At 32.5% G+C, this 18031-nt stretch overlaps 1 protein-coding gene across 2 annotated transcripts in view; it reads left to right on the plus strand.

Moving 5' to 3' along the window:
• The window catches only part of ABCB11 (ATP binding cassette subfamily B member 11), a 111261-nt gene that overhangs the window by 37198 nt on the left and 56032 nt on the right, over positions 1–18031 (plus strand). For both annotated transcript variants that reach the window (XM_051986219.1, XM_051986220.1), the window contains exons 10-12: positions 12531–12644; positions 14727–14837; positions 16687–16812. In XM_051986219.1, the coding sequence (XP_051842179.1) occupies positions 12531–12644; positions 14727–14837; positions 16687–16812 (351 nt within the window). The remainder of the gene's footprint in view (positions 1–12530; positions 12645–14726; positions 14838–16686; positions 16813–18031) is intronic.

Below are 18031 nucleotides of genomic sequence, written 5' to 3' on the forward strand. Positions count from 1 at the left end.
TCTCCTCTTACCTGTTTCTTAGGAGCTCCGTGTCCTCCTGCTGCTTTGAGGAGGCTGATCAAAGTCCTCATTACAGTATTACCTTCAGCTCTGATTTTCCCAGTGCCCCATGGTCCTTTCCTTAGCCTCACATCAATCCTTGAAATAACCTCACATTCCTTTGGTATAGACTGCAACAGCTGGGAAGCATTTTTAAGAATTATATGGTAGTTAATCCACACACCTGTAATATCTGGAGCTAAGGAAGTGGAAGTTACTGGACTATTTGAGTTCTTCCAAGCTACAATAGGGCGAGGCTTGACTAGATAAGTCAGGGATAAATTTAGCAGGCTTCAGAGAATGAGCAAGAGTGCTTCTAAGAAAGGTCAAACTCTTCCAGGCCAGAAATGGAACTGATCAAAGATCTGGGAATTGACCATTAGAAAGATTGGACTTGTGTGTAATCACTGCATTTCTAGCCTCAACAAGATGAGAATATCTAGTCTCAAAGAACCCCAACCCATTTATACCTCTACCTTTCCCCATAGAAAATGTTGTTTAGCCATGATTTCCTGATTCTATATTTGTAAATTCGATTTTAAGTGTAGAACTTAATATTTCTCTCTAATTCAAACCACATCATCATCCTAGAGTACTGAGAGCTTCCTCACACTAGACTCTTTTGTGCAATATGTTAGCTCTTTCTCTAATACTCATATCATATATAAACTAGTAAGGATGTCATCTATGTCGTTTCACTGATGAGAAGATCTCACTGATGGAAACATTGAACTTATACACAACCAAAGACATTTGTGTCACTCCATTAGAGATTTCTCTCCAAATTGTCATTAATCAACTATGGCTCTCTGGAGTATGTCATTAAGTCAGTTCTAAATTCATTTAAAAGTAAAACAATCTAGGTCATGTCTCTCTTTATTTTAAAAAGACTGTCATATAATTTGAAATCTAAGTATATATCTTTATATTATATATATTCTGGATCTACCAGTCTAATTACTTTATTAAAAAAGGAAAAAAATTATTAATTTTTATAGAATTATTCTTGGTAAGAAGCCATACTGACTTTTAGTAACCATATATCCAATATACTCAAATAAGCCTGATATGGAAATTCCCTTTATCAATATAGCTTGAATCTCATTCATAGCTTCCCTTCTTGTATCACTCTAATAAAAATCATATAATCAATTTTATAGAATCTTGAGGACATTGATAATGTTTTTTTTAAAACATTGCCAAGATATTAAAAGACATTAAAAAAACTACTTTTAAAGGACAATTAAAAACAAATCCCAGGACTATTCTCAGATAACATTTTTCTAGTCAACTGCTTACTTTATATAAATTCCTTTCCCAACTAATTCTCTGACCTTCAACCAAAAGTAAAGATGGGACCTGCCTCACAATTTCCCACACAAGGTCTTCTGTTATTTCCTCTTTCTTCTCCCTGCCATGTCTACATATTTAAAAATGCTTGTTATGTTCCTTCTGGATATATCATTTGTGCAAACATAAATCACCAGAATACTTGAGTTTCTAATGTCATTGTACCCACTAGTAATACCTGACTATGTAGCTTAGGTATCCTTGAATGAAAAAGGGGCTGACAAAGCCTGAGTAAGAATTGAAGTTATAGATTAGCCACTTTGCCATGTCTAGATAGTTTCTTTAATCTGGTTGATACATGTTGCAGTCCCTCTTATCTTAAAAAAAAAAAAAAAAAAAAAAGGCAACTTGCCTTGAATGTGCCACCACCTCAAGCTGTCATCATATATCTCTCTTCTTCACTCTTGATCTTTCAGAAATGGTAATTTATAATGACTTCTCCTACAACTCCACCTAGTCATACCTCAGACCCTGGAAATCTGACTTCTAACTATTGAAATTCTCCCTCAGAAGTCACTAAAACTCTTAATTGACAAATCTACAGTTTTTTCTTCAGTAATTATCTTAGAATTCTCTGAAACTTTCAGATTATACATTACTTATTCCTGGATAATTTCTCTTTCCTTGGCTTCCTGGTTCTCTTGCCTCTCTGATTGTTCTTTCTTAGTCTCCTTCCATGGTTCATCATCTTCTTCCCATTTCTGAGACTGTTGTTCAAGTCTTTCATCCCACTTCTCTCTTCTCTATCATATTTCCCTTGGTGATTTCATTTGTTCTTGCAGGTTCAATGATCACTATTATGTAAGAAGCTATATGGCTTTCCATATTCAATTTCTTGCTGAACACCTCTCTGTATACTGACACCTCAAACTCAACAAGGCCAAAGTTGAGTTCATCATAACTTGCAACAGCCTTTGCTACTTTCTTAATTCCCTATTTCTTTTGAGGGATCTACTAGTGTTCTTGTTACCCTTAAATCTTGGAATCATTTTGATGCTTTTCTCTGCCAACTCCCCATCTAATTACTTGCCCAACCTTCAATGGATTAAAAAAGCATTTATTAAGCACCAACTATATGTCAAGTACTAGGTTAATTTTGGAGGTTTTCCCCCAAAATTATCTCTTATATTCTTTCTTTCTATTCCATTCATATTGACATTAGTATAGTTTATGACTCTATCATCATTTCTCATCTGGATTATTACTATAATGACCTCCTAATTTGTCTTTGTCTCTATTCTTGTTCCTCTCAATCCATCTTCTACCTTCAATATTGTTAACCTACAAATGTCATCATGTGACTCTCTTATTCAAAAACCCTTATAACAGAATATCTTAATTTGGGATCAGTGAACTTAAAAAAAAATCTGTTTGATTTTAATTTTTTTTAAATTAAAGCTTTTTATTTTCAAAATATATACATAATTTTTGACATTCACTCCTACAAAATTCTATGTTCTAATTTTTTCTCTTCCTTCCTCTACCCCCTACCCTAGTAGGCAAAAGATCTAATATGTGTTAAACATGTGCAATTCCTCTATACATATTTCCACAAATATGCTGCAGCAGAAAAATCAGATCAAAAAGAAAAAAAAAAGAGAGAAAACAAAATGTAAGCAAACAACAATAAAAACAGTGAAAATACTATGTTGTGGTTCACATTCAATTCCCACTGTCCTCTGTGTGTGTGCAGATGGCTTTCTTCATCACAAAACCCTTGGAACTGGACTGAATCATCTCATTGTTGACAAGAGCCATGTCCATCAGAACTGATCATCATATAATTTTGCTGTGTACAGTGATCTCCTGGTTCTGCTCATTTCATTTACCATCAGTTCATATGTGTCTCTCCAGGTCCCTCTGAAATCATTCTGCTGGTCATTTCTTTTAGAGCAATAATATTCCATAATATTCTTATACCATAATTTGTTTAGCCATTCACCAAGTGATAGATATCCACACAGTTTCCAGTTTCTTGTCCCTACAAAAAGGGCTGCCACAAACATTTTGGCATGTATGTGTCCCTTTCCCTCCTTTGTGATCTCTTTAGGATACAAGCCCAGTAGAAACACTGCTGGATCAAAGGGTATGCACAGTTTGATAGCCCTTTGTGTATCACTCCAAATTGCTCTCCAGAATGGTTGAATCAGTTCACAACCTCACCAACAATGTATTAGTGTCTTATTTTTCCCACATCCACTCCAACATTCATCACTATATTTTCTTGTCATTTTAGCCAAGCTGAGAGGTGTGTAGTAGTACCTTAGAGTTGTCTTAATTTGCATTTCTTTGATCAATAATGATTTAGAGCACCTTTTCACATGACTAGAAATGATTTTTCTTTTCTTTTCTTTTTTTTTTTTTTGGTTTTAATTTCTTCATCTGAAAATTTCTTAGTTCATATCCTTTGACCATTTATCAATTTGAGAGTGGTTTGAATTCTTATAAATTTGAGTCAATTCTCTATATATTTTAGGAATGAGGCTTTTATCAGAACCCTTGAATGTAAAAAATTTTCCCACAGTTTATTTTGTCCCTTCTAATTTTTATCTGTACTGGTTTTGTTTGTACAAAAACTTATTAACTTAATATAATCAAAATTATCCATTTTGTATTCAATAATGTACTCCAATTCTTTGGCCACAGATTCCTTCCTTTTCTATCAATCTCAGAGGTAAATTATTCTTTGTTTTTGTTTTTTTTTAATTTGCTCATAATATCACTTTTTATGTCTAAATCATGAACCTGTTTCAATCTTATCTTGGTATAAGGTGTTAGGTGTGGATCAATGCCTAGTTTCTGCCATACTAATTTCCAATTTTCACAGTAGTTTTTGTCAAATAGTGAGTTCTTATCCCAAAAGCTGGGGTTTGGGGATTTGTCAAACACTAGATTACTGTAGTCATTGACTATTTTTTTTTTTTTTTTTTTTTTGCTGAGGCAACTGGGTTAAGTGACTTATCTAGGATCACACAGCAAGGATGGTATTGTGTCTGAAACCAGATTTGAACTCAGGTTCTCCTGACTTCAGGGTTGGTGCTCTATCCATTGTGCTACCTAGCTGCCCCATTCATTAACTATGTTATCCTTTGAGCTAATCAAATTATTAATAATTAATAATTCTCTTTCTTAGTCAGTACCAAATGGTTTTCATGACTGCTGCTTTATAATATAGTTTTAGGTGTGGTACAGTTAGGCCACAATCATTTGCATTTTGTTTCATTAATTCTCTTGAAATTCTTGATCTTTTGTTCTTCCAGATGAATTTTGTTATTATTTTTTCTAACTGTGAAGTAATTTCTTGGGAGTTTGATTGGTATGGCACTGATTAAGTACATTGATTTAGATAGTATTGTCATTTTTATTATATTAGCTCTGCCTATCCATGTGCATTTGACAGTTTCCCAAGAGATTAGATCTGACTTTATTTATGTGTAAAGTGTTTTGTAATTGTATTCATATAGTTCTCGATTTTGCCTTGGCAGGTAGACTTCCAAATATTTTTTATATTATCTATAGTAATTTTAAAAGGAATTTTTTTTTTTGTATCTCTTGCTGCTGGACTTTGTTAGTAATATATAAAAATGCTAATGATTTATGTGCTGCAACTTTGCTACAGTTATGAATTGTTTCTAGTAGTTTTTTAGTTGATTGTCTAGAATTCTCTAAGTATAGCATCATATTATCTACAAAGAGAGATAATTTGGTTTCCTCATTACTTATTCTAATTCCCTTAATCTCTTTTATTTCTCCTTGCCAAAGCTAACATTTCTAATAAAATATTGAATAGTAATGGTGATAGTGGATAACCTTGTTTCACTCCTGATCTTATTGGGATGGTTCTAGTTTGTCCCCATTACATATGGTCCTTTCTGATGGTTTTAAATAGATGCTATTGATCATTTTAAGGAAAACTCCATTTATTCTTATACTCTCTCTAGTGTTTTTAATAATAATGGATGATGAATTTTGTCAAGTACTTTTTTTGCATCTATTGAGATAATCATATGATTTTTGTTAGTTTGGTTATTGATATAATCAAGTATGCTGCATTCCTGATATAAATCCTCTTTGATCATGGTGTATTATCCTGAGGATAATTTGCTGTAATCTCTTTGCTAATATTTTATTTAAGAGTTTTGCATCAATATTCATTAGGGAAATTGATCTATAATTTTATTTCTCTGTTTTGACCCTGTCTGGTTTAGGTATCAGCACCATGTCTGTGTCATAAAAAGAATTTAGTAGGATTCCTTCTTTCTCTATTTTTCCAAAGAGTTTGCATGATATTGGAATTAACTGTTCTTTAAATGTTTGGTAGAGTTCACAAATAAATCTCTTGGTTCTGGAGATTTTATCTTAGGGAGTTGATTAATAGCTTGTTCAATTTCTTTTTCTAAAATGAGATTATTTAAGTAATTTGTTTCCTCTGTTAATCTGGGCAATATATGTTTTTGTAAATATATATCCATTTCACTTAGATTATCATATTTATTGGAATACAATTGGGCAGAATCATTGCTCCAATTTCCTCTACATTGGTGGAAAGTTCATCCTTTTCATTTTTGAGACTAACAATTTGATTTTCTTTTTTCCTTTTTCTGATCAAATTAAGTAAAGGTTTATCTATTTTTTTTTTTTTCCCATAAAACTAACTCTTAGTTTTATTTATTAGTCCAATAGTTTTTTTTTTTACTTTCACATTTATTATCTTCCCTTGGTATTTACTTGGGGGAGGGTTAATTTGTTCTTTTTCTAGCTTTTTTTAGTTACATGCCCAATTCATAGATCTTTTCTTTCTTTATTTTATGCAAGTAAGCATCTAGGGATAAAAACTTCTCTAAGAATTTCTTTGGCCACATCCCACATATTTTGGTGTTTTCTCATTATTGTCATTCTCTTGGATGAAATTATCGATTGTGTCTATGATTTGTTGTTTTACCCACTCATTAGATTATTTAGGATCCAATTAGGATCAGATTGTTTAGTTTCCAATTAATTTTTTATCTATTTTCCCCTGGCTCTTTATTACATGTGATTCTTATTGCATCATGATCTGAAAAAGATGCATTTACTATCTCTGCCTTTCTGCATTTGATTTTCAGGTTTTCATGCCCTTATATATAGTCAGTTTTTGTATAGGTTCCATGAACTGCCAAGAAAAAAAATTTACTCCTTTCTGTCTCTATTCAATTTTCTCCAAAGATCTATCATACCTAACTTTTCTAAAATTCTATTTATCTCCTTAACTTCTTTCTTATTTATTTTGTGATTCAACATATCTAGTTCTGAGAGAGCAAGCTTGAGATCCCCTAGTTTTGCTGTCTATTTCTTCTTGCAGTTCTCAACTTCTTCTCTAGGAATTTGGATGCTCTACCATTTAGTGCATATATGTTTAGTATTGATATTACTTCATTATTTATGGTCCCCTTTAGCAAGATATTGTTTACTTCTTTATTTTTTTAAATTAGATCAATTTTTGCTTTTGCTTGATCTGATCAGGATGGCTACCCTGGTTTTTTTTTTTTTTTAACTTCACCTGAAGCATAATAAATTATGCTCCAGTCTTTTACCTTTATTCAGTATGTATCAATTTGCTTTAAATGTGTTTCTTGTAAACAACATATTTTAGAATTCTGGCTTTTAATCCAATCTACTATCCACTTCTGTTTTATGGGAGAGTTTATCCCATTCACATTTACAATTAAAATGACTAATTCTGTATTTTCTATCATCTTATTTACCCCAAGTAATGCTTCTCTCTTTCTTTTCCCCCTTTCCCTCCCAATATTTTGCTTCTGACCACTACCTCCCTCCAACAGCCCTCCCCCTTTACAGTCTCTCCCCGTTTCTTATACCTTTCCCCTCCTATTTCTGTATTCACTATTATTAGCCTCTCTATTTCCTTTCCCCTTTTCCCTCCCACTTCACTATGGGGTGGGACAAGTTTCTTTGTGAAGTCAAATCTGTCTCATATTCTCTCTTTGAGCCACATATGAGAATAAGATTCACACAATTTCATTCCCTCAAATATAATAGGTCTTTGCCTCTTCATGAAATGTAATTTCCCTCATTTTATCTCCATTTTCTTCTTTTTCCAGTACAATAATCTTTCTACCTCTATTGTGATAATTACATTATCACAATAAAATCAAATTATACCAGCACTCTCTAAAGTATAGCCATAACAGTGATATAGTTCTCAAGAATTCTTTCCTTTTTATCTTTTTAGTCTTCTCTTGAGTTTTGTATTTGGAGATCAAATTTTTTGTTCAGCTCTAATCTTTTCATCAGAAATAAATGAAATGTATCATTGAATGTCCATCTTCTTCTCTGAAAGATAACACTCAATTTTGCTGGATAATTGATTCTTGGCTGCAATTCAACTTCCTTTGCCTTTCAGAGTATCAGATTCTAGTTCCTTCAATCCTTTAAGATGGAAGCTGCTAGGTCCTGTATAATCCTGATTGTGGCTTCTTAATATTTGAATTGTTTCTTTTTGACTGCTTGAAATATTTTTTCCTTGATCTGTCTGAAATTTAGCTATGATATTCCTTGAAGTTTACATTTTGGGTTCTCTTTCAGGAGGATATAGATGAATTGTTTCAATAGCTATTTTACCTTCTGGTTCTAGGATATCAGGGCACTTTTCCTTGATGATTTTCTTAAAAATGATGTTTTGGCTCTTTTTTGCAACATGGTTTTCAGGAAGTGCAATAATCTTTAGATTATCTCTACTAGACCTATTTTCTTGGTGAGCTGTTTTTCGAATGAGGTATTTTACATTTTCTTCTATTTTTTTTTCATTTTTTTGGTTTTATTTAACTGATTCTTGATGTCGCAGTGACTCATTAATTTCCATTTGTTTAGTTCTAATTTTTAATGGTTTATTTTCTTCAGTTACCTTTTTTAGCTCCTTTTGTATTTAGCCAATTTAATTTTTAAATGAGTTGTTTTGTTCAATGGATTTTTTTCCCCATTTCACAAATTCTGTTTTTCAAGGAGTTTTTTTTTTCTTTTTCCATTTTGTCAAATCTATTTTGTAAGGAATTATTTACTTTTTCCATTTCACTAAATCTATTTTTAAGGAGTTCTCTTCAGATAATTTCTGTTTCCTTTTCCAAACTCTCTTGCAAATTTCTCATTTTCTTTCCTCATTTTTCTTCTAACTCTCTTATAAAATCCTTTTATAATTTTTCCAAGAGAGTCTTGTGAGATGGGAACCAACTCATATATCATCTTTTAGGCTTTATCTGGAGATGATCTGCTTTTAGTGTGCTCAGGGTTTGAAATCTGTTCTCCTCTCTCTTCATAAAAACTCTCTATGGTCAGAGTTCTTGCTTTCTTATTCATTTTTTTTTACAAGGTTGAGGTAGGGCAAAGGGGAGATTGTCTGAGTTTCCTCTACAGGTGACAGTGGCTGTGCTGGGTCAGTGCTGGTTAACTTCTAGTGTTAGGTGGGCATGGCCACATCCTGCTTATTCTGGGTTCAGGGGCTCACTATTTGCCTTTTGCATTTGTGTTAAATGTCTTACAGTTAATCTGCTGATCTCCTGGTTTACAACCAGGAGAGTGTAATCAACACTGCTATAGATTCCTCCCCTCATATGGGCCCATACTGCCTGAATTATGCTTGTGCTCAGTTCTTTCCTCCATTCTGATTGAAAAAGACCTTTTCTTCAGTTCTTTCAAAATATCTTCTGCTGGAAATTTGTTAATACTCCAAATATTTATGGGTTCTGTCACTCCAAAACCAGTTCAGAGGCTTAATTTGGTGTTGATCTGAGGGACATCAAAGAGAGCTCAGATAAAGACGTGTGTCCTCTCTGCCATCTTGGCTCTGCCCCCACATCAATTTTAATATATTTCAACATAATAGATTTTCTTTGTAATTCTGTGGTTTTCTAAATATTTAATTTGTGAATTTAAAAACAGTATTCTGAGAAAGGGTCCATCAGGTTCAACAAGAATCCATGGATAAAGAACTTTCCAAATGTAAGTGCTCTTAGATTATTAAAAATTTCCAAAAGTAGTGTCTTTTCCCCAATATAATCTAGTTTGTACCATGCTTTTTTGGTGAAATAGCACAGATTTTTGGGTCAGGCAGGCCAAGGTTTAAATCTAGTTTCTAATATTCAATTCATGACCAAAGATGAAACATTTCTATGAGAATCTATTTTGGTTATCTGATGATGGCACTTAGGTTAATGAGAGTTTTGTGAGAATTAAATAAGATAATGTATTTAAAAGCACATTGCACATTCTTTGTGTATATATAATTTCTCCCAATGGTGTACAAATTCCCTAAGGATAGAAACTGTGGTGCTTTTTCTTATATCCTAGTGCTTATTTTAGTGTCATTGTATACAGAAAGCCCTTAATAAATTGAAATGCTACTGCTAGCCCTCTACCCAAAAGAGAAAAAAAAATAAAGGAAAAAAAGGTTGTATGTAAACAAAAAATACTTTTTTTTTTTTTTGTGGTGGCAAAAACTGGAAATCAAAGGGATGGCGATCATTTGAGAAATAGCCAAATAATTTGCAGTATATGAATGTGATGGAATACTATTGTACTATAAGAAATATGCAAGTGAATATTTCAGAGACAGGGAAATACTCATACAAATAGGTGCCAAGAAAAGTTTTAAGGACAGGTAGGACACTATATGCTATAAAATATAGTTTTGAAGACTTTTATAAACTGATGAATAAAATGAGCAAACAATGAATTCAGTAACAACAACACTGTAAAGATAAATAATTTTTAAAAGTATAAGAACTTTGATAAACCCAAAGACCCCCCACTTATGGGATAAGAATTTAGTATGTGAAAAAAAATTGCTAGGAAAATTGGAAAACAGTAAGGCAGAAACTAGGCAATGACTGACACCTAATACCCTATACCAAAATAAGGTCAAAATGGGTTCATGTTTTAGACATAAAGAGTGATAGTATAAACAAATCAGAAGAGCAAAGGATAGTCTACCTCTCAGATCTATGAAGAAGAAATTCCTTTATGGCAAAGAAGACCTAGATGATGAAATGTAAAATGGAAAATTTTGATTATAGTAAATTTAAAAAAATTTTGTACAAACAAAACTAATGCAGACAAGATTAGAAAGAAAGCAGAAAATTGGGGGAAAAACTTTATATCCAAGGGTCCTGATAAAGACCGCATTTCTAAAATATAGAGAATTGACTCAAATTTATGAGAATTCAAGCCATTCTTCAATTGATAAATGGTCAAAGAATATGAACAAATAATTTTCAGATGAAGAAAGTAAAACCATTTCTAGTCATATAAAAAAATTCTCTAAATCACGATTGGTCATAGAAATGCAGATTAAGACAGCTATGAGATACCACTACATATTTCTCAGATTGACTAAGATGACAGGATAAGATGATGATGAATATTGGAGGGGATGTGAGAAAACTGGGACACTAATACATTATGGATGGACTTGTGAATTGATCCAACTATTCTGAAGAGCAAGTTAGAACTATGCCCAAAGAGCTATCAAACTGTGCATACCCTTTGATTCAGCAACATCTCTACTGGGACTTTGTCCCAAAGAGATCATAAAAAAGGGAAAAGGACCTGCATGTGCCAAAATTTTTTTAGCAGCCTTTTTTGGTAGTAGCAAAAATCTGTAAATTCAGTACATGCCTATCATTTAAGGGATGGCTAAATAAATTATGGTATATGAATGTTATGGAATGTTATTGTTCTATAAGAAATGATCAGCAGGATGATTTCAGAAAGGCCTGAGAGACTTACATGAAATGATGCTAAATGAAGAAGTAGAATCAAGAGAACATTATACACAGCAACGACAAAATCATGTGATGATCAATTCTGATGGATGTGGCTCTTTATAACATTGAGGTGATTTAAGCAAATTCCAATAGACAAGATGAGAGAGCATTTACTCCCAGAAAGAGGACTGTGGGGATTGAATGTGCATTGCAATATACTTTTTTCACCTTTTTTTTTGTTTCTTTCTTGATTTTTGTTTTCTTTCTAATTTTTCCCATTTTGATCTGATTTTTCTTGTGCAGCATGATAGCTGTGGAAATATATATATGAAAAAAGTATAAGAGCTATGATCAATGCAATGATTAGCAATGATTCCAGAGGTCCAATAATTAACTATGTTAATCACTTTTTGACAGAAAATGAGGCATATACTTACATATATATATGTGTATATATATATATACATACATACATGTGTATATATATACATACACACAAACATGTAGATGTATTGTATATATACATATATACATATGTAAACACACATGCATTTACATATAGCACATGAGAGAATTGTTTTATTGTATGATGAATATATGTTACAAATAACTTCTTTTTCTTTTTTTTTTAGTGGAGTGGGGGATAGGAGGGAAAGAAATAGATTTTTATTAATTAAAAAAAATTAAATGGAGAAGCTGCCATAGATGTGGAATATTACATGAATTTTCAGATGAGACCCCTATATTAATGAAATGGAAATTATAAAAAATTTTTGCAATGCAAAAACAAAACACATCAATAGTTTTTAAAAGGAAAAAATAAATAACCATTGTATTATAAAATAGATTCTAAACCTTAGTAACTTTTGGGGGGAGGAGGGTTGATATCTCTAGAGATGATGCTAGATTATTAGAATTAATGTTGAATTGAATAAAATTGATTTTATTCCTCTTCTTATAAACTGCTTTTGTAGCAGTAATAACAAATATGGATTAAAGACCAAATCTTTCTCAAGCATCATATTTTAAAAATCATTCATGTTGTTAGCCAAATTAGCACTCCAACATTCTAGAGAGTGATGTATCTATCTAGTCCCTGCCTTATTAGTCCCATATGATCTCTGACAAAGACAACCTTATGAGACCTACTTTGCAAAAACAGTATGAATGATACTTGTGAAATTTTGGAGGAAAAATAGAATATGCTCTTATAATTTCCTAGATCTTAGCATACATTTTTCAGACTGCCAGGGTGGAATATTACCATCAATCTTATAATCTTTAGTAATCATTTGGATAATCTTAAAGATTTTTCAAACCTATAGAAGGTCTAATATATATAAATTGATGAATAATTATTGTAATATATCTTTCACATATCAGGTTTTCTTTGGAGTCTTGGTAGGAGCTTTAAACCTTGGTCAGGCATCACCTTGTCTGGAAGTTTTTGCCACAGGGCGTGCTGCAGCTGCCAATATCTTTGAGACAATAGACCGGGTATGTATTAACTATCTTATAATTTTGAAACTAATACAATAACAACTAATGTTCATATAGCCCTCTTAATGTTGGCAAAGTGCTTTATATTTTATCTCATTTGATCCTGAAAGATGCTATCATCTCCTTTTTACAAGTAGAGAAACTGAGGCCAGGAGAGGCTATGTGACTTACCCATGTCAATATAGCTAGTGTCAGTAAGTCAACAAACATTTATCAAATATCTCCTATGTTCCAGACATTGTGCTAAATTCTGGGCATACAAATAAAATAATTAAATAAGTAAAACAACAAAAAGGATTTCTGTTTTCAAAGAATTTACAGTATAATCGAAAAGATCACATGCAAATAATTATATACAAATGAGATAATGACATATATATTCTGGATAAATTGGAAATAATCAACAGAAAGAAAACGCTGACATTTAGGGAAATTGGGAAATGCTTCTTACAGAAATGAGATTTTTAGCTGGACTTAAAGGAAATCAGGAGACAGAGAAAGGCAGAAATCATTTCCCTTTCTCTTTATAGCCCTCAAATCTTGTACAGTTTAAGACACTGAATTTAAGACGTCTATGACACATCCAAGTTGATATGGCCAATAGGCAGCTGGAGACTGAGACTGGAAATCAGGAAGTAGGGTAGGGGTGAATAAGTAGATCCAGGAATCATCTGTATAGAAATGATAATTAAATTTCTGGGAGTTGATGAGATCACTAAGTGAAATGAAGTTTAGGAAGCACAGATGTACACCTAGGACAATGCCTTTGAAGATACCTACTGTTAGTAGAAGCAACCTGAGTGAAAATACAGCAAAGATTAGGAAATGATCAGACATGTCAGAATGAGATCAGAATATCAAAGTAAAGTAGATGATCAACAGTATCAAAGACTGCAGGGAGATCATAATGGTGAGAATTAAGAAAGTGTCATATGGTATAAATTATATAAAATAATAAAACCATAAATGCTTAGCAATTAAGAAATCTTTGGTAACTTTGACAGAAGAATTTTTAATTTAATGCTGAGGTTGGAAGCCAGACTTCAAAGAGTTAAGAAGAAGTGAGTGAGAGGAGAGATAGTGGAGGTACAAAAAGGATGACCTTTTCAAGGAGCACCATCACAAAAGAGGTAATAGATATGAGACAATAGCTAATCAAGTGAGGCATTTTGAGGTTGTTGGGATTTTTTATGAATAGGGAGATATCAGTATGTTTATAAGCGATAGAGTAGCAATCAGGTGACAAGGAGAATATATTATCTTATTTGTGACTCACAAATGATTTGCTCAGTCAGGGTCATAGAGTTAATGTCTAAGGCAGAATTCAAACTTAGATCTTCCTGACATTAAAACCATCATTTTGTCCACTATGCCATCTTATATTGCCATCTTCATGGTGAAGCAAGATTGAATGAAACCAGAGACTCTTCTCTACTGATCCTCACCAATACTGAGTTAAGGACAATGGAGTTCAATTCATTTCAGAAAAAGAACTCCAATATTTTTCTTTCTTTTAAAAAATATTAATTTTATTTTTAACATTCATTTAAGTTTTTTTCAATTCCAAATTCTTTCCATTTCTCCAGTCTCTCCTCCATCCATCGAAAAGACAAATAATATGATACCCATTATATGTGTGAAGTCATGCAAAACATATTTTCAGATTAGCTGTGTTACAAAAGAAAAGAAAACAAAGAAAAATAAAGTAAATAAACTATGCTTCGATATATACATATTGACTCCAGTAGTTTTCTGCTGCACTATGTCAGGAAATATCAAGAAATTAAAATGAAAGTAGTTGATAGGTTATCTAGACTGTGTGCTTCTAGAGGAAGGAACCCGGTAAAGATCCTTCTTTGGTGGATAGGGCCCTCCAAGTAGACTTTCTTTAGGTCATATTCTGCCCAAGGCAAAAGTAGAAATAAACTCAGATCCCAAGATAATTGAGGGGATTTGAAGGATCACTGGACAGGAGATTTTTTTTTTTCAAATGGTACATACAAAGTCAGTTGGGGAAAGTTAGGATAAACCCTAAAGCTCCTACTTTTTGATCATTTAACCTTGTCTATTCTGCTTCAGAAACCAATTATTGATTGTTTATCAGAAGATGGTTACAAGCTGGATAGACTGAAAGGTGAAATTCAATTCCACAATGTGACCTTTCATTATCCTTCAAGGCCTGAGGTCAAGGTAATTATCCTCTGATGACAAATATTGTTTATTAACATATGACATTCTTCTTATTTGATTAATAATTTCTAAGGTCCCATAATAAGGCTGATTCCCTTGAAGTCTGGGAGTGAGATGATTTATTGGCAACTTTCTGGAAATGATCTTAAGGATTGTGTAATTACTCCCTCTGATTACTCATTACCACATTCTTCTGTGTTCTCCATTTTGTGCACGTGCCTTAGTCAAGCCCATGAGGATGTTGCTGAAACTAGTCACGCAGGTCATGTCATTCTATTGGCATGTGACCAAATGAGATACACAGTGTTCAGAAAGAAAAGTTTCATCTCTCAGCTCCCTGGGATTCCAGAAAAGTGCCATTAGATTGGGTGTGTGAGATGGCAAAAAGATATATCTGCTGCCTCTAATTTTTTATTGGTAGGGCAGATTCACAAGGACTTCCAGGTCATGCGTTTTCCAGTAATGGGCAAGTTTTACTGAGTTACTATGCTGCCATAAAACAGATTTAGGGATGGTCCAGCACCCTTTAATGAGAGTTTCCCTAATCTTACACATTAAAGGCTTCAAGACAATTACTCTTCAAAGAAATCAAGATCCTTTCAAGCCGTACTAGCTAAACTTTGTCCTTTATTACTAGAGAAATTCTAACTGTATTTCTCCTTTTTGCTCTATGTTGAATTCTCCTTTATTGACATGGCCTGGTATGCATGCATACATTTAGCACCTACTATATACAAAGTATTGGGCTATGGGTCAAGGAACATAAAAAAGAAAGTTATCATAATAGATATAGCTACAAATATAGACATGATCTTAGATTGTATAGGCCATATAAAAATATACACAGCTGCCATCAGAGTGTGCAATTTACATGATATTCTCAGAATTGATCACATGAAAATCCAAAAGATTTGTTTTAATCTTGTGTGTAAATGTAAGTACATATAATTAAATAATGATTAAATTTTAGGTACTTGTGATGAAAGAGCAACTTCATTGTCGTTTGTCAATGAATGCTTTGGAATGAGAATTCAATCATTATATTTCTGTGTAGACTTCTTTTCCCAAGACTTATTACTTATATCATTAAACAAGATCTTCTTCTTTGACTGAAACTATTAAAATATGAGTATATATTTACATTTATACACATATATGTGTATATGTGTACATATACATACATACGTATATATTAGGTAGGATTATTTATCTGGTATGAAAAGAAATATTGATAAAATTTAACCATATTTTAAAACATTTTCACTTACTGAAGACTATCATCAAAAATATTTTTTTGTTTAACTTTCTCTCCTAAATTTGAATGATTGGCTTAACATAAATGTAATTATGATTGTACTTTAATGTAGACACTAACCAAAATCTAATTTTAAAACATAAATATACAAATTCCCTAATATATGCTGACAACCTGCAAATTGGGAGATTGTTTTTCTAAGACAATTTGTCTTCTTAATGTTTTGTTTACTTAAAAAATCTCTGACACCTTTTGAAGCTTTGTAAAACATAATTTGTTTTTTAAAAAATTAATTACAGGTATCAACAATAATAGCATAATACTCCATTGACCTAAACTAATATTTTTATGTACTAATGACTGCTATTAGTTAAATAAGCAATTAGATTAAATTCAAATGTGAATACTGGCACAATTCAATGTCAATAAATGTGCATGTGTATGTGTATGTGTAGGTACATGTATATGTGTGTATGTACATGTGCATATATAGATGCAAGAGTGAATAAGTTGACTAAGTCATCCATTTGTTTATCCTATCTCTTTGTGTGATATTTGTTGTAAAGTTGATCTATGTTTTATTTTTTTCTTCAGATTTTAGATAACCTTAGCATGGTAATAAAATCTGGAGAGACAACAGCTTTTGTAGGATCCAGTGGAGCTGGGAAAAGCACAGCAATACAACTGATTCAGAGATTCTATGATCCCAGTGAAGGCATGGTGAGTTTATTCAGGGAATTCCTTCTGTGTATATCAAAATTTGAATGCTTTAGTTATAGTCTACACTGGAACTGTGTCTACACTCACTCCTGATTCAAGCATTTTGACTACACTTTCTGAATAGGAACAACCTGTTTGAATAAGTGTTTGGATTGTATTTGGACAAATTTATTTGATGATTAGTTCAATCAAAGTAACCCAAACTGTTATCCATGTAAACAAGGCCCAAAAGTTTTACCACTTCATTCTGAACCTGAGCTTCTTTTGACATTTTGTTGTCAGCCTCTTTTATTTGTTTTTGCATAAGTTACAGCTTTGCTAAGTTACAGATGCTCAAAATGTATTAGACAGGAACATTAAAACTTAAACTGCTCAGAATTAGACACAGCACAAAATCGCAGATAGAGAACTGGCTTTTCACTAAGAAAGAACTGGATGCAAGTTTTTCCACTGGTTATGTTATACCAGGCAAGTCTTTAACTTTGCAGTAACCCATGCAAATCTCTAAGGTTATAAAATGCAAAACAGTTAGTGATCTTCATTGCTAGAGGACAGATTCTCAACATCATCCTAACATCAATGAAATAAACCACAGGTCCAGGGAGCCCCAAAATGCCTATGAGTAATTTTATATAGGACAACTAGGAAGTATAGTCGATAGAGTACCAGGCCAGGTATTAGGCCTGAATTCAACAAACACTTCCTTGCTGTGTGACATTGAGCAAATCACTTCTCCTTTTTTGCTTCAGTTTCATTTATAAAATAAGCTGGAGAAGAAAATGATAAATCTTCCTAGTATCTTTGCTAAGAAAATTCTAAAATAGGGTTACAAAGAGTCAGATATGACTGAACAACAAAAATGTATATAGATTTTAAAAGAAAGTTTCAGTTACAGATTGGGGATGATTTTTAATTATTAATAATAAGTATTTTCCACCAAAGTTTATACAATATACCAAATTTAGCTTTAAGTATATCACAGAATTACAAAACCATAGATTTTCATAGTTAAATAGACTCTCAGTGGACATTTAATCCAGATTACACCTGAACAAGAATCCTATTTACAACTGTCAACTGAGAATCTGCTTGTAGATCTCTTAAGAGGGGGAAACCACATTTCCAGAGGCAGCCCATTCCATTTTTGGAGAATTATAATAATGGCCATTAGTTCTCTTTATATCAAGCTTAAGTTGGCCACTTTGTCAACTTCTACTCA

The sequence above is a fragment of the Antechinus flavipes genome, chromosome 3, assembly GCF_016432865.1.
Source record: "Antechinus flavipes isolate AdamAnt ecotype Samford, QLD, Australia chromosome 3, AdamAnt_v2, whole genome shotgun sequence".
NCBI lineage: Eukaryota > Metazoa > Chordata > Mammalia > Dasyuromorphia > Dasyuridae > Antechinus > Antechinus flavipes.